Source organism: Buceros rhinoceros, unplaced genomic scaffold (assembly GCF_000710305.1).
Source record: "Buceros rhinoceros silvestris isolate BGI_N320 unplaced genomic scaffold, ASM71030v1 scaffold24033, whole genome shotgun sequence".
NCBI classification, from domain to species: domain Eukaryota; kingdom Metazoa; phylum Chordata; class Aves; order Bucerotiformes; family Bucerotidae; genus Buceros; species Buceros rhinoceros.
The window spans coordinates 20,606-42,945 of NW_010403354.1; the positions used below are offsets into that span (position 1 = coordinate 20,606).

The window sequence follows — 22,340 nt, forward strand, 5'->3', positions numbered from 1 at the left end:
CTTTTAAAGCTGTGTTTCAAAATGTGGACTTATTCTCTTCCAAAAAAGGGAATACAAAACCAAAACAGAAGACCAAAAAAGTCAGGAATGAGTGAGTTCATGGAAAATCTGTGCGATATTTTGCAGCTTGGTAAGACTATAGTGTAAATGTAATGTGGAACATTTAGTGAATTATAGATTGAGCTCACCGGGCATGTGTACATACAAATGGAATATGGTTACAATAACCTGAATAAACGATATTAATAATATTTTCTACATTGAAAAGATAAATAAGTGTTAGGACAGCTTATTTAAGTGGTTGCTTATTTCTGTGAAATATACATTTATTTTTTTTAAGTTCTTATTCCAGGTTAACTTTGGTTTATCATCTTGCACCATGATTTATTTATGTATATCTGTTTGTTATTTCTAAGTACTAGAGACATACATGGAATTGAGGGACTTGAATCACTAAAAAAAAAAAGCAAACTTTTTTTTTTAACTTCACCTTTACTTTAGTTCACATGTGACGATTAGTGCTATTATCTTTTTCTAAACTAGGAACGTCAGCGGCTGGAAACAATCCTCAATCTGTGTGCAGAATACTCCAAATCTGACAGCGACCCTGCTGCAGCTACAACAGTTGCTGATGTTCAAAAAATTAACAAAGAACTTGAAAAACTACAGCTCTCCGATGAAGATTCAGTGTTCGAAGACTCCCAGATGAATCTGGAAACGAGGTTCAGAAACCATTTGAAATCATCTGCAAGTGATTCGGATTTCTCAGAGCTGAGCAACCACAGTCGCGGCACTGCTGCTTTCCTCTCCTCTAGAGGATTGAGAGCTGATGAGCACTTCAATGAAAGTGTGAAGTCTCCCCCTTTTGCTGCTCCTGGCTTCCTGAAGGATGCCACCGAATCGTCCTACCTAAGCATCACACCAAAGGTAACACTCTCTAGGAGCAAAGACTAAAATCCAGGTTCCATCCTCCTCTAGGAATTGGCTGTCCTGGCATGGATCACAGTTAGGATGGCTTAGGTGTGAGAATTAATCTCAGAGATCATACAACTTAGCAGACAGCAGATGGTTATTTCATTTTCAGTGGAAGCTATTGGTACTGGAAGGTTTGGTTTTGTTTGTTTTTTTTTTTTCAGAGTGATGTACAGTTCAGGAAGAGTTGTAGGATTTTCTGGAGGGGAAGGATTTTCTTGAACAATTATAGCTACTTAAATAAGGCAGGTATCGGGAACCCTGCTTAGCACTGTTCTGGCATGTAGGAGGGAAGGGAATGTCTGCCATCTTCTCCCACCCTGAGGCTCCTGACTTCTGTAAGATGATGATGTTTTCTCATGGGCAAACCAGAACAGTTGCATGGGAGGTGAAGAGGAGTTGCCTGAACCGCATTTACTATCCTGTCTCCTTTCCTGGGATTGGATCTGAGACACTTGTCAAATCAGTTGTTGTCTCTCATGGGGTGACAGCCAGCCTCCTGCCTCCCTATCTCAACTCCTGCGTTTAATAAGCTGTGGCTCCTTTCCCATATACTTCACACTGCTGTTTTGTTATTGAAGGGAAATTGTCCTTTAAAAAATGATCTAACAGCATTCCTAACAATTTCCTTCAGCTAGGGCAGGAGCAACCTCCTCTGGGGTGGGGCAGGGGCCTTTCATCTTCTTGGGTCAGTGCCTAGGCTCTGGTGTGCAGCAAATTCTGGTGACAGGCAGTATGTTAAAGAAGTATATTCAAGACTTAGAAGGAGGAGCATAATGAGACCAAGCAAAGGCATAAAAGCAGGTTGCAATTTAACAGATTCACTCCTTCAAAATACTTAGTGTCTCTCCTTTTTACTGGTATTTACACACTGTATGAGCTTCAGCATGGTTATATGGGTCGCATGATTCTATTTAACCTCTGCTTAATGTAACATCTTTATAGTTAATAGAAGTGCATATGTGTAGGAGAGAGAGGTGTGCTAGAAAAACATTTTATCTTATAAAGGGGTATCTCTGGAAATCTGTCTGCTGAGTCTCTAGGTGTAAAATTATGTTGAACAGAAAAGTGCTGTTATGGCTTTACTTGGCCTTTCCATGTTGAAAAGGTAGTAAGACATTTCATTTACATGTTACTGTGGTCTTGCTTTTCTTTCCCATTTGTTGCCTTCTTCATGCAAGCCAGAGATCCTACTTTAAACCCTTATTAGGAAGTTGAAATGCAAGATGTTATGTCAGCATTTTCCAAACAGGATACCGGACAAAAAGAGGCTTTCCTGCTAGGATTACTGATGCTAATCAAGGAATACCATTCATTCATTCATTCACTGTAAAGGGTGTTCTGCTAAGACCTGAGAAAAGCAGTAACAAGCAACTGTGTTAATGAAACACAGCTTGTTGTTTTAAAATATCGAGATCAGATGTGTTCCGGATAAAATGCCTGCTTTCAGAATAACCATTCAGTAGCTGAGCTGAGCCTCTTTTGAGCAAGGCTATGTAGTCCAGTGGTTAACACGAAGCCTGCACGCAGCCCACTTCCAATTGCAGTTGGGGACAATGAGCGAGCAGCCTTACCAGAGTAATTGGATCATAAGCCCCTGGGGTCAGATGAACACAAAAAATATGTTTGAAACTCAATACTCTTTGATCTAGCCTTTGCCTGGTATAAGATCACAGGTATTTTCTTAATGTTTAATTCTTGGCACAGTTACCTAGTTAAGTAAATGGCAATGAAAAGAGCAATGTTAAAGGTACTATTTCCTCAGTCCTAACTGGGGAGACAGGACCAACTTTTGTCCTTATTTTACAGAAGCTGCCCATTTTAATGGCTGGTTACGGAAATATCCTGTTCTACCTCCTGGCTTTTATTGTATGAAAACTTAAATTTACATAAAAAGCATCTTCATCTATCTGTGTGACTTTTATAAGGGAAAAATTTTTACAACCTAAACAGCACAGCACAAAGTATTCTCAAAGGTTAGGTTTTAATAATTCCTGTAGAAGGAATAGTATTTACCATTAAGTATAGTATTTACTTCCAATGCTTGGAAGTAAAGTATCATGTTTGCTTCTCTTGTACACCCTCTAAATATAGAAATAGCAATATAGTAGATACAAAATATGTAACGGATTCAAAACCAGCAGTACTGTACTTGTCTAAAGTGAACACAATATGAAAGAGGGGAGGGAAGGAAAGTGTTTAACTCTTTTTCTAATGAACCTCTTGTAACGTGCAACTGCAGATACCAGAATGTACAAGTGATGAGCAAAGAGGGCAGGAGCTTGGTCAGCTGGAGGAGGAGCGCATAGTAATACTGAATAACTTGGAAGAACTTGAGCAGAAGATCAAAGATTTAAATGACCAGATGGACGAATCCTCGAGAGAGGTATGAAATATGTTTTGGTTTTAAATGTCTTGCTTGTTAGGTATGTCTACATAGCATAAGTCCGATGGGTTCGGCAAATACATAGGGAATTCATGGATGTATGTAGCCTTCATATTCTATGCTTTTTCACCAAGATAAGGCACAGAATCATGGACCTGGCAGTCTCCTACTATGAAGGTTGTTTTTCTCCAGATGGATGTGATACTCCAATTAGCCTTTCCTAGCTGTAACCATTATACTCCTAAGTGGAATTAGAACAATCTTACTCGTTTAATGGTCACTGAATTGATCTAAATACCTTGTGTCACTTAGGAGTTTTATGGTGGTATCTCCTGTGACTGTTTAAAGAGAAAGGAAGTGAGACAACTTCCTTTCAAACCTGCTTGGCTTTACGGTGGCAAGGGTTTATTGGCACCATCTTGAGTTCTGGAATCTCACAGTTGCAGACTAAGCTGGCCAGGCATTTGGGTTGTGCTTGCTCCAATTATCAGCGACAGGAAAGAAACAGCTGTTCCAGACAGGTTTCCTCCGGAGCCTGGGCACAGAGTCAGTACAGTATTGTAACAGGAGGAAGCACAGAGAAGAGATAGAAAAGAAAAAGTTTTGGAAAAGTTGGTTTGGACTGTATTTTGCAGTATTTTATGTTGCAGTTTTTCTTTTTCTCAGATTTGTGATTTTTTTTAACTTACTTTTGTGGCAGTAAAACTTTTTTTTTCCCCTCTCTTTTTAAAATGTTTCTCCCTTGTGAATAGTCACCAACTCACTCCCCTTTCTCCAGAAAATAATGTGTATCAATATTTCTTCTTAATCTGGACTGCTTCTGAAAAATGTTTTGTGTTCCTAGTTGGATATGGAATGTGCCCTATTGGATGGGGAACAGAAATCTGAAACAACAGAGCTGCTGAAAGAGAAGGAAATATTGGATCATCTAAACAGAAAAATAGCTGAGCTGGAGAGAAATGTTATTGGTGAAAAGACAAAGGTAATTGAGTTATCTTAGCTAGCTGTGTGCTCTGTTCCCCTTGATCTTCATTTATATGATTAACATATTGATGGAGGTTATTTTATTAAGTACTGTCTATAACTAAATTTACTTTATAAATATGGGAAAAAAATTGTTGTTTCACTATCATCTTCCCATAACAATTTTGTTTCCTAAGGTATGCTTGACAAGTAAAATATAGTATGTGTAAGTAAAAAGACTTGACCTACTGTGAAGATCTTTTTGATTATTAAAAAAAAATCCATATAGGGCTTGGACTTCAGTTATTTGTTGTCTAAAGAGAACAGTATTAATTGCTCCACTGTTCCACTACTTTCCATTGTAGGTTATATATTTTGAATTAAAAATAATCCTTTCTTAGCAAAGGAACAGAATGAAAGAAGGCTGCAGTTTCAGAAGATGGCTTTATCTACTATTATATAGAATGTTATATGACATCTGTCAAGTACACAATTTTAAAGTATTTATGTTGCTTTATTTTGCTTGTTGACTGACTGACAGTTTTAGAACTGTAGAACATTCTAAGTCCAAGGAATTAATTAGTTTTCCTATACAGCCAGATATTTCATTGCTCTCCAATATGCAGCAATTATATGTAAGCCTATATTTGCAAAATAAGAAAGCACTATAAGATTTTAAGTACAGAAATGGAAAGAGCCTGTCCGCCTCAAACCAGGGAGTGCTTGTTCCCTCCATCAGGCTCTCTACTGGCCTCTCCAGGCAGGCACTTCCCTTCTCCACAGGGGATGTGCTGCGGGCAATAGTATCTCAAGTCAGGAAGTTTTTTCCAGGGCTTTCACCCCTTTTTAAATTTCATCCTCTACCTCATAATTTAAATCTGTCACTTGTGGAAATACTCTAGCTAGTCTCTCCCCTTCTTTTTTCAAGTTTTCCAGAAATATCTGGAAGTCTTTGCGTTATTTGGTTTTGCTTAGACAAGCTGCATGTTTTTAGCTCTTCACAGTTCCCATTTAATTCATGCCTTACAGCTTGCATTGTTTTATTCTGAGCTTTTTATCTTCAACTTCTGCCTGCCCTGTCATGAGCCTGAATGCTGTTTTGCAGCTATACTCATCAAGCCTGTGTCTGAGAAGGAGAGGGATGCTCCCATCTCTCTGCTTTGTGGAGTGACAGAGCAGATCCAGTTTAAGCTTGGACTTTTGTGAACTTTCCTGCCTGCACTTTGCCTTGGTCTTGTTTATCTCTCAGTGATCCTTCAGCTTTTGGTGTCGCGTGTTGTCCATGGAATGTGTTCCATATTTGGTTTTTAGTATAAAGTTGAGTTTGGAGTTAGTAACAAGCAGATAGGGTGGTGCAAGCAGATACCCTCCAAAAGGATGCTGCTAGAAGTTTTGGTTATATAACATATCCAGAAATTCAAGAGATCTTTTGTCTTTTATATTTGCTCTCTAGGAGTCTCAAAGTTCAATGAAACTAATGGAAATCATTCTAAAACCTCTAGGTTGTTTAAAATTCCATGCAATCATATGATGATACATTAGTGTGTAGTAGTCAGAAAATTAAAATGCTGGGTCTAGTTTAAATTTTCAGTTGAACTGAAACAGGGAAAGCAGCACTTTTGTTATTTAAAGGCAAGTGGGTACCTCGGACCCTCGACCCGTCACATTCACTCAAAAAATTTTTTTCTTTATGAAGCAAGCCACTGGTCAGATCAGTTACAATATTTTAACTGTCTTTTTTGTTCTTTTTTTAAACAGACAGGCAAAAAACAGCTGTTAGTGTATGCTCTATACCTAAAACTATGGCTCGGTTAATACTTAAATGATCTTTGTAGAAATAAACTCTTGAGAGAGTCCATAGGGTTTTGTTCTGGAAGATGTTTGGAAGCATTGCATAGAGTGAATGTTTAAAAAAGAAGACAAGCTTCTGTGAACAGGCAAAATATAAAGCGACAGCTGAAGTGTTCTGGTGAAAGTAGTGTCAGCCAGCAAAACATGGCACTGATCATGTCAACAAATAAAAGTTCTGGCTGACTTGAAACAACAGCATTTTTTAAAACTTGATTTATGTGTCTGTATGCTTAAGCTTGCAGCCCTGCTTATCTGGTGCAAGATAGGCAACATCTTGGCTCTGTATTAGTACAGGATCAATCCCCCCTGAAAAGGGGTGCTGAGGTGGAGGTGGTAGGTGGTCCTTATTGCTGAAATCATTTGAAACTTATGACCTGCACAACAAGATAAAGGCTCAGGTTTTGGATAGTAGTTCCCACCCTGCTGATGGTACTTTTTGGGTTGTTTTTTGCAGTCTTCTCATAGTGGTCACAGTTTCTTCTAATTGCCTGAATATTTCAGCCCTGGTCACACTGGTCGTCTTGGTTATGGTGGGGCTTTCTGGCAATAAGCTGTTGGATCCCGTCGCTCAGACGGAGGCTATGTTTCTGTCAGGGTAGGAGAATGATATCTGAATACATCTCATGGTGTCATCTTGAGGTGAGAGAGCGAGTTAATCTCCCTCATGAAATGATGGCAGGGTGTTAGTGCCGTACATGATGGCGCTTGTCTCTGGAGCGACTTGAGTGTCTCCCGGAATTCGCCACTGATCTCAGCACCTGTTTGACAGGAAACCCCTGCCTGGTTGTGTTTCATTCTTACCCGTGCACCTGTTTGGGAAACTTGTGAAATTCTTAAAAAGAGAGATCATAAACAACAACGTAATCATTGGGCCACATTATGTATTTGAAGTAGATTGGAGGTGGAAGCTCTGGTACTACTTTCTGCCTAATTCTTTGTCTTTTTTTTTTTTAATGCCCTGTGCACAATTCATTTGTATAAGGACACAAAGTTTTCCCAATGTTTGCACAGTTCTAAAGACACAGTTTCTAGCCTTTGCAAGACAAGAGAATCAACTGGAAAACATATTTGAAGGAAGAAGGCGGGAACATTGTGAGTTGAGTTTTAGTGTACTCCTTGCTGTGGTACAATGTCTCTGTGTCCCAGCAGCCTGCTTGTTGGGAACAGATTTTGTAAGTAGGTTTGTACATTGTGTGCTATGCTGAGTTCTGATCTTGTTCAAGTCCTGTGCTCAGCCTTACCTGAAGAGCTGGTAGGACTAATAGTGAGGAAGAATGAATGAAGATAATGTAACACTCACCCTGTGGTGAGTTGAAAGTGTTTCCCTTGCTTTTGTGATAATGCCGCCACACACGTGGTAAGGAACAAAGCAACTGGTGTTCATTTACTTAGGTTTTGGAAATTAGAGCTATGAAGCAGTTGCCATTTTGAGAAGATGATGACGGAGCCTTTCAACACTTTTTTGCAGCTCTCAGTGTAGTTCTGGCTGTGGTGCACCTCTGCCAGGTAAAAGTGCTGACAGGATTCGGTTGTCCTAGCCGGAGTAGCTACTTCCAGAGCTGTTTGGTATGGCCTGTGCTTTCAGCTATGCTGGAAATCATGCTAGTGTATGGAGGAAGATCTGACTTTGCCATCATGGTCGCGCCACTTGAGTCTCTTGAGCAGCTTACAATCGTCTCATTCCTTCTTTTTTTTGTCTTTTTTGTTTTTTTAACTATCACACGGTACATATTTGGTTTCATCCACAGAAAAATATGACCAACTACATATTTGAATAGCATACATATTTGAAAAGCTATTAATTGCAAGTTCCAGTTATGCAGGGGCAGCCCTGACAAGTCATTAGTAACACAACTTGACAGATACAGCTTGAAGCTCGCCAGGAAAGAGCTTTGCTACAGATAATGACAAAATTACTTTGAGCGCAGCCTGCTCTGGAGAGAGCCGAGCTGGCCAGCACCCAGAAACAAGCAAGCAGGTGAGCCAACCTTTTCCCTGCCATCCAGGCCTGGCTCCCTGTATTTACTGTGGCAGTCGTGTACAATAATGATGCTACTGTTTCAAGTGGAATAGCACCTCAGGTCCATGGTGCTATTTACAATTACGACTTCCTCCCAGTGACTCTTTGCTCACAAGACTTAGTTCAGGATTGACATTTGTCTATAAGGAAGCTGGAGAAAATTGTATTTGCCCAATTAGATGCTATCCAGATTTCTTTTTGTACTTTTTCTTCCTAAGTCTGTGTAGTTTTAAACCATGCAGTCCAGCATATGTGGAAAGGATGCTTAATGATTTGCCATGCCTGATAGCTCCAAGTTAAAGCATGAGGTTGAAAGTAACAACACAACCAGGGGAAGAAAGATAAATCAATGAGCCTGAATAAACAGGAATAACTGAAAATGAGTAATGAATTCAGCAGAAGTGTTGTGGGAGGTAATCAAAACTAAACTCGCAGTTTTGGCAGGGAGTTTTAGAACAATTATTTATGCAACAGTTTAGACTTTTAGGAGAGGGAGGTTATTCCTTTTCTTCTGCGGGACCTTTACCTTATAGCATGGTGGAAATATGTACTCTGGGACTCTTTTATCAACCCAGGTTTCCTGTCTCTCTTCGAGAGCAGAAATCAGGAGCAGCTGCTTTTTTTGGAATACATTTAATTTTGACCACAGGCTTTTGTGGAAATACTTTTCAGTCATTAGCAGAATATCCCAGACATGCCAAAATGTTTGAAGCTCAGACTCTTTGCTGAATTAGTACTGCAAAGGCTTGCAAGAATTGAGTCAAGGGAAGAGCAGCTCTCAGATGAACCATCAGCAGTTGAAGTTAAATATACTGGTGGTCTCTCCTCAGTCCTTTTGGATAGAAGAATCCTGCTTTTCTTTTTTTTATCCTGATTAATCTGAAAAATTTATGCCTCATAACATTGCCTTTTAAATCTACAGTGCTTTAGAATCGGAGGTTTTCTTTTGCCTCCCCATCTGTTCAGTAGAACAAGACATGGAGTGATTGGAGAATTAACTTAGGCATTCAAAAAAACTTAAGCTGTCTTAGGAGCAAGTTAATGTGTCCAATTATTGTGGGGGTTTTTTGTTTTTTATTTTGTACTTAAATCAGAGGAATTGCTCACTCTGATTTAAAATGCTTTTCAACATTATCTTTATTACACATGTGAAACAAAACCATTGAGATCTCTCATGCAGATCCCATCACTGTACACAGTCTGTTATAATGCATATAATTAGTTACCATATAATAAATTAGGTACCACTTGTACATTGTGAAATAGCTCCTATCGTATTATGCTCCTTTTCATATGCCTGGCATACTTTTTTTTTTTCCTTTTAATGGCTTTTCTCATGAAACCCACAGGGATTTAGTGATGAATAACTGAATCATGACAAGTTTTATGCTTTGTTTTGAAGAGAACAAGAAATGCAGGAAAGAATAGTATTAAAAATACAGAAGAGAGGCATGTACAGTTTTTGCACGGGAGGATTTGTTTCATTTCAATGGTATTTTTTAAATCAGAGTTGTATGCAGTCTGATTTGTATCAGCCATAGCATTAGAAATGCTTTCAACGTACAGCAGTGCTGGAAGAGGTGGTAGACCTCAGGTTTGACACTTCACTTAATTGTACCATTTGCCCCTTTCAGTGTGTAACCTCTGAAGAGCAGGTCACATTTCCTAGCCTGTCTTTTCCCAGACCCCTTTTCTGTTAGGAACTAGACTATTTTCGTACAAATTCATGGCAAGGGTTAGGCCAATTTTGTCAGTGAGTTGCTAAAGTAAAATTTTCTTGCTCTTCCACTTATTTTCCAAAATGTTTTACCGAATGGACAAACTCTGTAGCATCACGCTACAAATAGAATGGAATCATTTCTGTAGTCTGCTCTTTCTTCTCCACTTCTAGCTTTTACAGTAGATTATTTTGGAGAAGGGGGGGATGTTCTTTTGGAGTGTAAAAGACTGAAGTTTGTCTAGAGCTGAAAGCAAGAAGATGAGATGGAGAAGCTTTTCAGCACAAAGAACTGCATGTGCTTCTCCTTATTTCTCGGAAACCTGTGAGAGCTGTGAGACTTGCAGATTCCATACTGAGAGACAGGACATGCAAGTCTGAAGCTTGGTGTGGGTAATGAGATGTTGCTACATTAAAACATGAGGTTTTGCAAGTGAGTTGGACTGAGGAAGATGCTGGAGTATTTCAAACTGGAATATTTTAAGAGTCTGTTGGATGGGAAGGCATTCAGGCATTTACGGCTTGTAGGTTTCTTTGCAGTTTCCCTTTGAAAATAATGCATACGTTATATGTTTTTATTGAGTGTTTTTTGTGGAGGGTGGGTTTGGAAGGTTGAGAGTGAGCTCATTTCATCTAGCCATACAATCCATTTCAAACTGACCTGGTAAAAATAACAGGTTTATTGCTTTAGGTTTTTTCCAATTTTTATCTGTATTTTTGAGCTTTCTCTGTTTCATCCACATTTACTCTGACTCATCTCTGCAGAGTCTACCAGTTTATGCAGGAAGGTTGGTTCAGAAGGCACATCTACATGCAAACTCATGCTACTCTACAATTTTAGCCTGGCTGCCTGCCACAGCAAAATGTGGTGAATGACAAACTGAAAAGCAGAACTTCTCTGCAGAAGGGGTATGGCACCTGCTCAGGTTTAAGTAGTAGTATTGACCAGGCATAGGGCATCCTTAATCACAGGAGACAACATTGAAGCAATTAATTCTCTCTTTCTGTTGTTCCCATTCTTTTAGGGGATATGGTTGTCTTAAATACTGTCATTTTATCTCCTCTGTGTCCTCGTCAGCTATGAAATATGTTGGAGATATATATACATTTTTCCCCCCTCTCTCTCTTTGCCATAAAATCAATTCTACCAGATCTAAAGGTTGGGTTTCTTTTGTGACTCATGTTGATCGCTTATGGTCTGTGTTCATACCATAGGTGCTCTGCTGACATCTGTACACATGCTGTGCTCTTGGTGGACAGTGTCACACGTCAATTCTTTCTGCTCCTATCCGTCACAATATTCAAACATCCTCCAAAACTGATCCAAGCTGTGCCCCAGCATCATCAAGAACCAAGTCAGTCCTACTCTGTACCCTGGCTGACCCCAAATTCATTTAACATGTATCTAGAGGCAGACCATAGGACAAGTTGGGCAGTAGGCTAAGACCAGATGTTATGCTTTACTGAGCTGTACTACTTTTCTCTGGAAACAGGATGTCAAGAATTCAGCCAGACTGTGGCTAATGTGACTCCAGAGTCAACACTGTGGCTGGGAAGCAGTTGTCTGCAGAGAAATGTGTAACAAGTACAAGCTCACGCGGTTAAATGAGGACGAGCAGCTGGAGCATGTGTTCTGTTCACAGCTCTGCTCTGGAGCAAACGGCTCATGGAGTCAGCCACAGGCCTGCGTCAGCTGCATCTTGCACTTAGCTTGCAGAGTTATTAATCTTTTGCCTTCTAAAAGAACTTGCCTTGATCCATTTTTCTTTTATTTATCAAATTACTTTTTGTGAATTAAATGGCCTTTACCAATGCACAGCCAGAGATGTCAGTGAACTTAACTCCGCAGCTGCAAAACGTACAATGCCTCTCATTGCTGAAAGTGATACTTCCTGTCAAGACTGCACATTTTGAAGGGAGCCAGTTTGGTGGGATGTTAGCACTTCCTATGCTATAAATATGCTATAAATAGACCAGATGAGTATCGCTTTCAATCTCAAAGGAATACACTTCTAATTTCTTGAGGGAAGTAACAGTATCTCTGGCAGGAATCTCAGGGAGTTTTATACTTGCTGATGATGTCTGAAGATCACACTTGTGATTTGACTTGCTCGTTAATGAATAAGCATGCTTGTTGCAGTCCACAGACATTTAGAGAGCTATTAATAGCTTGAGAGGCTCGATACTGCAGCTAAGGTCAGAGAAGTCCTTGCTGCTTTACAGTGTTAGGTGGGCAGGAAAGGAAAGCGAAAAACAATATGGCAGACCACAGGTTGAATGTTAAATGGACAGCAAGGTTTGTGAGAAGGGGAACTGCCAGTTTATTCATAGATTTCCTTCTGTGTTGGAGCGATGATTCGTTTTGTGTTGGAAGGATGATTCAGCAAATGGGGTTCCTTGGGGGCAGAGGTCTGGAGGTGACCTCTCTCAAGAGCTGCATGTTTCTCCCTCATTGTGCAGCTTACATTTCTACATCCTCCATATTTCTGAGCCCTGCTGCTATTGTTGTAAGACAGAAGCTAGTATGGGAAGACCAGGTAATTAAATATTATGGCTCAGTTGCTCATTTTGGTAAGCTTAAAAAAAAAAATCTTTTGTGTTCAGCATTTTGTTCATCTGATTGTGTGAGCTGAGAAGTTTCATGTGTGAATGAAAATAACAGAGCTGGGAATTTGGTTGACATTAGGCTTGAATGAGAATGCTTCCTGTTGTTGTTTTTAAATATTGGGAAAACGAAATTCTAGCCCCTGATCCCACTGAGATTTAGAGATAAAATCATAAAGAAAGCAGGCAGCTTAATATGTATTTGTTATTGTGCCTCCACCATGTGTGAGAGTTTGAGAACTTTGTCGGGAACAACAAAGAGAAGATTTGGGGGAAAGACAGTTTGAAATGGCACGTACTGTATACTAAAAGAAGTTCCTTCTCTTTGGCATGTGCCATAGGGGTGCTGTAGAGTGTTTAATCATGTAACACCTGCTGACCTACACATTGATTTAAAAATTAAATAGTTGGGAGTGAAAAGAGGTCAGATAAGTGGATTGTGTGGCAGAATTCAACTGTTCTTGGAGCATCCAAAAGATGATGATGAAATTTTGAAGTTGATACTGTTAATTTTTGAGTATTAAGAAGAGTTAGAGATGATCTGAGAGGAGATGCGTAACTACAGAACAAGAAGTAGGATCTACTTCTGTGTGACTACAGAAGGTAGCAGAGAGCGGGGCTTCAGGGGCTTACTTGATTATTTATGCCTGGTGTATCAGGCGTACTAGTTTTTCCAGTTATTAATTGGTCAGTTGAAGAAAATTTATTTGCTATGTTGGCCAGCGTAGATGCAAGTAAAAGGCGTTGAAGAAATTCTCTGCTCTATGATTTACTGGTTCCTAAATTTGGTCCATAGATAATTATTAGTCTACAAGGTAGCTTTAAGTGATCCACGGCCAGTCTTTGGAGCAGTGCTGCGTACTAAATCATGTAGTATTTTATTACAAAGATTTAAAGGTGAAAGGCTTTTGAGGGTGAGAAGCAGTGTGAAGTGGAACAAGAAGAAAGCAGAACTAGTTGGAGGTGACTGGAGTGTTTGAGTCCACTTTGATCCCTGAGAACAGGTTACAGTTCCTGTACCCTGAAGCAAATTTGCTAAATCACTTGGTGATTTTAGGAAAATAGGAAAAATCCTGTTTCTGCTGCAACAGGATTTCCTGGCCTGGAGTTATTTCTGTGTAAATCTCTTTTCTCATTCTGTTTTTTCACTGCTTGCTAAATGCGCTTATCTGTACAAAGGCACATAGGCATGCAATTCACTCTCCTGGGAAGATCTATTTTCCCCTCACTGGCAGACTACAGTAATTTTCCATCCATTTTGCTTCCTAAAAGCTGCTCTTTTCTCTCTCCTTCATCAGTTACTTCACTGACATGGCTGCCATTTCATCATATTTTTTTTCCTCATTAGGTGAGACAGTTGTTTGGGCAGTGGACTTTAACAGCATCATCCAGGCACGGGTACAAAACACAGTGACGAGGGAGAAAACTAATCACCACACTAAAATGATTAATGTTTTGTTTTGATCATTTTGCATCTTGCCATTGCATTTCAACTAACAAGAGGTTTCTGCCTTTGACCTACGTGCTTCATCTGTTTGTTAAGGTTTTGCCATGCTGTCATAATCACTAACAACTGCTTGGGTTTGAAGGTAATTGTGTTTATTTTCTGGTTCATGCTTCAGGAAAAATTAAAACTTGATGCTGAGAGGGAAAAACTAGAGAGGCTTCAGGAGCTTTACTCCGAGCAGAAGACGCAGCTTGATAATTGCCCTGAGTCCATGAGGGAACAATTACAGCAGCAGCTGAAGAGGGTCAGTAGCAAGTTTCAAGACTGCACTAACTTTTTTGTTGATTTTTTCTTTTTTCTCTCTTCTCTCTCAGAGTTATCTGTAACATATTCTGTTTCAAGTGTCCAGTGTCTGAACATATTTGCAACTTACAACTATTCATAGTCGAGAGAGTTACATTTTTTTCTGGAATGTTTATAATAGATAATGCGTATGGTAGGAAACGACTGGATTGCAAACGGGAGGATTAGAAACCATTTTGTGTGGAATGTTTTTAAAGCTTTGGGCTACTTGCCTGTGATTAGTACCTTAGGCCTGATGGGTGGTGTGGAAGCTGTTGTGATGCTTAGATGGATGGTGGACCATCACTCTTTAGTGTTTCAACAAAGACGGGAACTGAACTTTGGTCAGTGGGATCAGCCATTGTAGCAGCAGTTTCCTACCGCTGCTTTTTGATCCTGTTATGTACTCCTCCTTTGCAGTGCTGTAAATGGCTGTCTCAATGAAGCCATGGATGACTTTTTTTTTTCCCCGGTATATAACTTAGCTGTTAAACTGAACTGTGCTTTGAAAAATTAATTTTGAAGATTGTACCACTTACTAAAACAGCTTTATTTTTTCCTACATTTTCAACAGTTTCGCATTGGTATAATAACCTTTGCATAAAGTCTAACTGCAACTTGATTTTATTTGTATTATTTGTAACCAAAAAAGCTACAACATTGTCCGTAAAGGAACAGTTATTTTCTGTGGAAAGATTTAAGTATTCTAGTATTTAGTACTCTAGTGTTAAGCGAGTTCTACAGCACATATAGTTAGCTTTAGTGGGGGTGGAGTAATCTTCAAGGCATTGGTATAACAAGCTTAAGATGCCATCTGGGAATGAAACTTGATTTTTAAATTTTTTTTTTTTTCTGACTTGAGTGCTTATATCAAGCATAAGGGTTATAATAGCAGTGACCAAAACCAGGAAATATTCTTTAGAATTTGGTGTATTTGCAGAATTCTTTTTTTGCTTGTTTTAAAGAGAAAAAAGTCTAGCTTTGGAAATAACAATGTTAAATTCTTCTGTAGTAACTGCGAATGTTGCTGGTTTTGAGACAAGAGTTTTTGTAAGTTACCTTAAAGAAAAAAGGCAGTATTATGTGATATCTCTTACATATTAAAAGGAAAGGAAGCCTTTCCAGTGCAGTCACATACTTGAAGGTATTAATTCAGAAGTTGCAGTCTTGTTGTGGTGGGGTGGTAGTAAAGCCTTTTTCACTATTGATCACCAAAAGTCTTCTAGAAATCTGTTTGTTTGTTTTTTTTAATTTTTTTCTTTCTTTCCAAGATGGAAGGAATAACAATTTTGGATTTGAAAGTAGGACAGAATTTGAAATGTGAGGGTGCAGTTAAATGTCCAGTTAGTCCTATTGCCTATTATTCCAGGCCAATTGTGGTGAGAATTAGCTGTGTCTGCTGTGGTCGAAGCAGTAGAAGTTATCACTGAATTAGTGCACATTAGCTCTCAAATGGATATCGAGTGTGAGAGCAGTTATGAAATTACTATAAGTATCCCACCCAAAATGAGGAAAACATCTTTCCGCTAAATAAGCCTGTTAAAGGATTAAATAGCTGAATCTGCAGCAGGTTATGTTGTGCTACTTTACTGCCAATGCAGAAGGTGTGAAGGTGATGAATTCCCTTCTTGCTTCATCTCTGGGACTTCATTAACTTCGTCATTTGTGCTCAGGGGAGCAGGCAGCCAACTCCACTGTAGCAGCTGGCTGCAAGGTGAGTCTGGTTTGTGGTTGGCAGTGGGCAGCTGGCACACTCAGGATGCTTCCCAGTGTCCATAATGAATATAAGCTCTCCCTGTCGAGCAGGAAGGATGCTTCCTCAGAGACTGGTGAAACCTGAGGGCTTGTGGAAAGCATTGATCTTCCTGATGGCATGTTTAAAGCTAATTATCACGCTTCATCCCTTGCTGTTAGTATGCAAGCACAAAAGGTGGTTTCTTCTCATGTGCCTGAGTTTGTAGAGATACCTGTAAATGGAGACTGAGAAAAGATGCCTGGATTCCTGCAGAGATCTGAAAAGACATTGTCCATTGCTAGGAAATAGCTTACTCTTCAGATAAAATTCTCCTAATTTTTAGAGATGATGAGGGCCCATGGAGCTCCCACCACATCCTGAAATAAAGGCCAGGTTCTCTCCCATTGAATTTTCTCTAGAGTCGTTACTGAAGTAATAGAGATACAGGAGAAATTTATGGTTTGGAAATCCAATATGGAAACATTGTGTCTGTTGTCTGTTAAATAGATTATGAATTAAAATATTTTTATGTCAATTGTTTTAATAAAAGGAAGTACACTTGTTGCTTGTTTCAGGAAGCCATTACCTACAGCATGAACAATTGTACTACAGTCCTACACTGCCAAGTAGGATCCTTGTGAAGGTTATGGCGAGGACTCTATCGGTACATCTCTGAGCCAGATCTCATGCCGCTGCCACTGTGCCCTGCTCCTGCAGACTGCCCAGGGTCTTGATCCCCATGGGCCTTCCTGGCTGGTGGTCTCGCTGCAGTGTGCTTGCAACCACTGGTAGAGTTAAATGACTGCCACTTAGCCTTTGGAGGGTTTTTAATTTGAAAATGGACTTGCTTTCAAATTAGGTATGCTTATCTTCCTGGTGGACACAGTGGTACAGAATGTAGTGAATTTTTTGTTCCATAGCACATCTCACAAAGAATATGGCGTTTTGAGAGCTCAGCTAGCTACCAGTTGCCTTTCTGGATATCAGTTGCCTTCTCTGAAATCTGTTCTTCTGCCTTAATAGCAATTAATGTGGTATGAAATAGGCTGAATTTGTCGACTTTCATGGACCAGGTAAAGCCCTTCTGTTTGCTTTGAATGCTGAAGATGGCTGAGTAGTTTTAATGAAGCATTTCTGTACTATAGGTTAACTGCTGTCTTGTAATTTTTTAGCCCATGCCTGAGCTTTTGATCTCTTCACCGTCTACTGCAAGTGAAAAACACATCTTTGGAGAATAATGGGAAGATGTTAATATTCCATACAGTAGCTTGTATTCTTCTGTTTCTGCATCCCATGTCTTTCTCTGGTACATTGGAAGCTGGTTTTGAATACCTTTAGAGACCAGTCTGCTTATCTCAGTCACTAACCTTTGCCTTGGGTCAAAATAAGAAAAAGAGCATGTTCGCATTTCTCTAAAATGATAAATTGCTTACAGGTTATAGGGGTTTTTTGTGTAACAAGTTACGTACAATGTGCCCATTTTAGAGAACCTTAGCATGTAATAATACTACAATTATTAAAAACACCCTTTTCTTCAGAACTCTGTAACTTTTAAGTAGAAATTTGTGTTACGAATCCACAGACATGCCAGGATAAAGATTAGCATTCAGTTCTTGAGCTGAAAGCACCATATGTTTTATCTCATCATCTCTATGCGGAAGGCAGGTCTATTCTTGTTTCTTAGGTCTTTTCTGTAGCATTCAACATGTTTTACATCATCAAAACCTGGTGTTGGTCCAGGATAATGCATAAAAGTGGGCTGATACCTTTTTCTGAAGTAATATACCTACTGGCTGGGGCAGTTGACTAGAGTCAATTGGTGTTTGCATAAGGAGCAATTGTCAGCTCCACTTTAGTGATACACATTCAGGCTCTGGCTAAGCAACTTCCATGGTTGGGCATCACTGCTGAAGTGACAGCAGTGTGCTGATGGCACACCGCTACACATATCTTTTGCCTTATCTGGCTATGTCTATTACTAAAAACGATGCTGGCACTTGGGCTAGATCTGAATAAATTCTAGCTGCAGTCCAGACTTCTTCATTTGGATGTGTATTTCCATAATGAGTTAATTCAGTTTGCAGATCCTTAGTGTTACTGGGATGATACTTTCTGACCTTTTTGGGCTGGTCAGTGGATGCTGTCCCAGCTTGACAAGTGACAACCTCATCAACTGTGTTCAGGCTTTGGTGGTGTCACAGCTGGGCTACAGCAGAGTGATCTGCCCAGCCAGCCTCCTAAGCAAAACAGCTCCCTCACCATGCAGGTGCTTCCCAAGAGAAGTGGTGGGAAGGTGATGAAAAAGCAACAACAAAATAATGAATAGCCCTATTTGCTCTTATGACAGTAGGTCATTAAAAGCATTGAGCTCCTGTTTGAAGATGTTGTATGAGATAGGCAAATACCATTTTAGAATTGTATTTGTGTTTGTTTGTAAGTATCTCTACTCTGGTGTCAGTGAAAGCATGATCACTTTTTTTTTTTTCTTTTTGGTTCAGGATGCTGATCTTTTGGACATAGAAAGCAAACACTTTGAAGACTTGGAATTTCAGCAGCTTGAACATGAAAGCAGGTTAGATGAAGAGAAAGAAAACCTGACACAACAACTCCTGCGTGAAGTAGCTGAATATCAGCGCAGCATTGTCAATAGAAAGGTAAAAGCACTAAAGCTCAATTAATTTGTTCTTTGTTGCTGAGCATAAAGGAAACAAACTGGATCGATGTCTGGAAATAATGTAAGAAATAATGCAAAGCTTCCTTCTTTGAAAAAGCTTTTTGAAGCAGAGCAATGGCCCCAGATGATGGCCCAGTAACATCCCACGCAGATCAAATTGTGCACTTCTCCAAAGGAAATAAATCAATAAAATTCCATGCCCCATTTGTATATTTGCATATGAAAATTAAACCCTTTAATTTGCTACAAAAAGTACCGAGGCATTGTTTTTTCTTCTTTAGGAAAGGAGATTTGTATACTGTGGGCAAAACTACAGTTATTTTATGCTCATGACTGATGTCGATGTTAAATTATTTTGTTAAAATAGGAACAGATCACCAAATGAATACCTTAATTTTTAAAATTACTTGTAAAGGTCCTATCTCAACGAATTAAATATGAATTTTTCAGAGATCAAAAGTTGCATCTCTAAACGAGTTCTGTTCAGAATACGACAGCTAATCACCATGTTATCAAAGAATATGTGCAACTGTTCTTTTGTTTTGTCTCTTGACTAAATCGTCTCTCTGCTGTCTAAATCTTATTTAATTATCTCTTTCAGACCAGTGAGCTGTCTTGTAAAAACTTCTTTTCCTAGTGCTTCACTCATATGAATGAGCGAACTTTCATGAAGGATCCTTGCTGCAGGTTGTTTTGTGCTTTGAAAATAAAACATGTAAATTGTGATTATTTTCTTTTTATATTAGGAAAAGATTTCTGCTCTCAAAAAACAAGCCAATCATATTGTCCAACAAGCACAAAGAGAACAAGATCATTTTGTAAAAGAGAAAAACAACTTAATAATGATGCTGCAAAGGGTAAGTATTTATCGTCTTTCAAATATTTTTAGCATGTAATAGAAGAGCATTTCATAGAATTGAAGAACACAGAAAAAGTAAAAGTATCAGTTGTGCAGAAACTAGCAAGTAGGTAATAACGTGATCGGTATAATTTGTATCTATTAAACTTTAAAAAAAACAAATATTCTGTAATTAATCAGCAAATTTCCTAAGAGAAAAGGCTAGTGGCATTTGATAATCGAGAGGATTTTAGAGGTGCCCTTCTTCCAGAGGGCTCAGACAGAGGCACCAACCTGGGTGCTGAAGCTAGAAGCCTTGTTCCCTGTGTGGCTGCTGGAACCATGCACAGAGAGCTCAGAGTTTTGTCCAGGCTACATCTTGTTAACTACATCAGCTAACATCTTGTTAATAAGAAGCTGACATGAACTTCCACATCCATGTGATGTTCTGCTTCTAATCATGAGAGAAATCATGTTTAGTTCATTAAGGAGAATCAGCGCTTTCAAAACGCTGAGGGAAGACCTGTTTGGTTTGGCTGTTGTTATTAAACAAAATCTGCCACTAGCTTTTCATTCTCTGCCTCCATTTTTTGTTCAGTTCTGTGGTAAACGGATGAAGTTGAAGCTCTGCTGTGCAATTTCGAGCATTCTATCCCCATGTTTTTCTTTACGTGGTTAAGAAAATGGCTAGCATTTATTTTCACTATGTGGCTGTTGGTATTTAACATAAAATGTCTGGTTTTAATAGGAAAAAGAGAATCTCTGTAATCTGGAAAAGAAATATTCCACGCTTTCTGGAGGAAAGGGATTTCCTGTCAGTCCCAATAGTCTAAAAGAGGTAAAGAGATTCACTGCTTTTGACTGTACCATAAGTAACTTTTAGTAACACCTCATAACAAAAGCACTTTGGTGAAGTCCTATTCATACAATTTTTTTTTTTAATGTGATAGAATCACTTTGTAAAGCTATTCAGGGAAGTCCAAATGCATGGGTGAGCAAAAATAGCTTCTCTTGACATTTTCCCAGATATGGCTGGTATCCCCTTAATCTCTTGCTCTGGAAAAATGATTGGTTTTGTGTGTGTGTGTCTAATTTTCTTAAAATAGACAATTGACGAAGAATGAGGTCCAGGAATAACTGTTGATGTACGAACACAGTTCAGTCTTATTTTTACACTGTAGATTTTATCATTGCCTCCCTTTTCTTTATTCTAAGGCTCTGCAGTAAAGCGTGACAAGTGTACGTTTTGATCTTTCTAAAAGCATTGAAGACTTCAAGCTATTGTGATTGTAAGATACCTATTGAGCTATTTATTTAACTGTTTGGAATAGAGTAAAGGTGTCAAATATTTTTTTTTTGCTAAAAAAAAAAAAAAAGAGTTAGTTGCGTAATGTACAATGAGATCCAGAGCTTACCTGCAATTGTCAAGAGCTTTGAGGGTACTGCTTTAAGCCTTAAGGTCCATGGACAAGGTCAGGGTAAGGTAAGCCACAGCCCACGGCAAAGATTCAGTCAGCACACACAATATTAGCATTAACTCCCCGTATTTATCTTCATGACTTGATGAATCTGCAAATTACAGATAAACATGAAGCTATAAATAGAGAAGCAGAAAATCTAGCATTTAAAATATGCTGATGGGTATCTGTGGCTGCTTCGTTAACTTCTGCTTAAGAAGACTGACTGGACTCGCCGGATCTTGTATCAAAGCCCCAAACAAGGTCTGCCACATCTAATAATATAGATGTCACAGCGGGAAGTTGGGCTCTTGAAGTCTAAAGCAACCATGTGTCCTTTCAGCACCTGGGACAAGTCACCTTGCTTCTTTGGCCTCCAAGTTCCTGGTGAACCTGGGTGGCCTCCAGCACATGCCTGTGGGGTTGAGCACCCTTTCTTGCTGCAAACTGTGTTGCACATGTTTAGACTTTCCATGTCTTAGCTTGTGTCCTGACCTGGATCTCTGACCTACCACCAGGACATTAGGGAAGTCTAAGCTTTTTTTTTTTTTAATTCATTTTGAGATGTAGCTGGTTATTGTCTCAGAGTGGGTGCTATCTCTGATTTTTAGCTTTTTATCCACATAATGGTTTGTTTAATCACAGACATTTCAAAATGCAACTTCAATAAGTGAGTTTTACACTGTTTTCATTGAAATAAATTTTTCAGTGGCATCATTCTATTCACTGCAGTGACGTCAGTTAGGACTTGCCTAATGAGAGAAGGAACAGCATGGATTATGTTTCACACGCGGTGTCCCCACAGGCCCAGCACTATAAAAGAAATGCCTTTCCTTGCCAGATGTTATGTTTTATCTCGGTCGAGTTTAATTTCTCTGACTGTTCCAGCACCTTTAAAAATCAGGCTCCAAAGGGCACACAGGCTTAAACAGATTGCATGCACACAGAAGATAATTTCACCATGCAGTTGCTCACCTATCAGTTGAAGTCTGTGGTCCAGCATTTCCCAGCCTCTCCTCACTAGAGCATGAATTTGTAACTCTCTTCCATCCATCATGAAGCTTACTCCCTCCATGCACAGCAATAGACAGTAACACAGCCTCACATAAAGAGGCAGGATGATTATCCCAGTACTAAAATAAGTGAGGAAAATCAATGCTGTTTAAAATTTCAGTTAACAGAATGACTTGGATACCTAATCTGACTTGAAACCATTTATTTAATCTAAGGTAACAGGGGCCTGAACTAGTCCACAGCACAGTCATTTGTTGTTCGTTTTTTTTTTTTTTTAACCCCATGGTGAATCCCAGTTGAGGTTGTGAATCTGAACCGAA

General features: G+C 39.2%; 1 protein-coding gene across 1 annotated transcript in view; it reads left to right on the top strand.

Moving 5' to 3' along the window:
* Positions 1–22,340, top strand: part of PHLDB2 (pleckstrin homology-like domain, family B, member 2) — a 55,588-nt gene that overhangs the window by 12,283 nt on the left and 20,965 nt on the right. Inside the window, exons 3-9 of the mRNA XM_010132999.1 lie at positions 544–927; positions 3,215–3,358; positions 4,203–4,340; positions 14,136–14,264; positions 18,536–18,691; positions 19,458–19,568; positions 20,298–20,387. Of these exons, the coding sequence (XP_010131301.1) occupies positions 544–927; positions 3,215–3,358; positions 4,203–4,340; positions 14,136–14,264; positions 18,536–18,691; positions 19,458–19,568; positions 20,298–20,387 (1,152 nt within the window). The remainder of the gene's footprint in view (positions 1–543; positions 928–3,214; positions 3,359–4,202; positions 4,341–14,135; positions 14,265–18,535; positions 18,692–19,457; positions 19,569–20,297; positions 20,388–22,340) is intronic.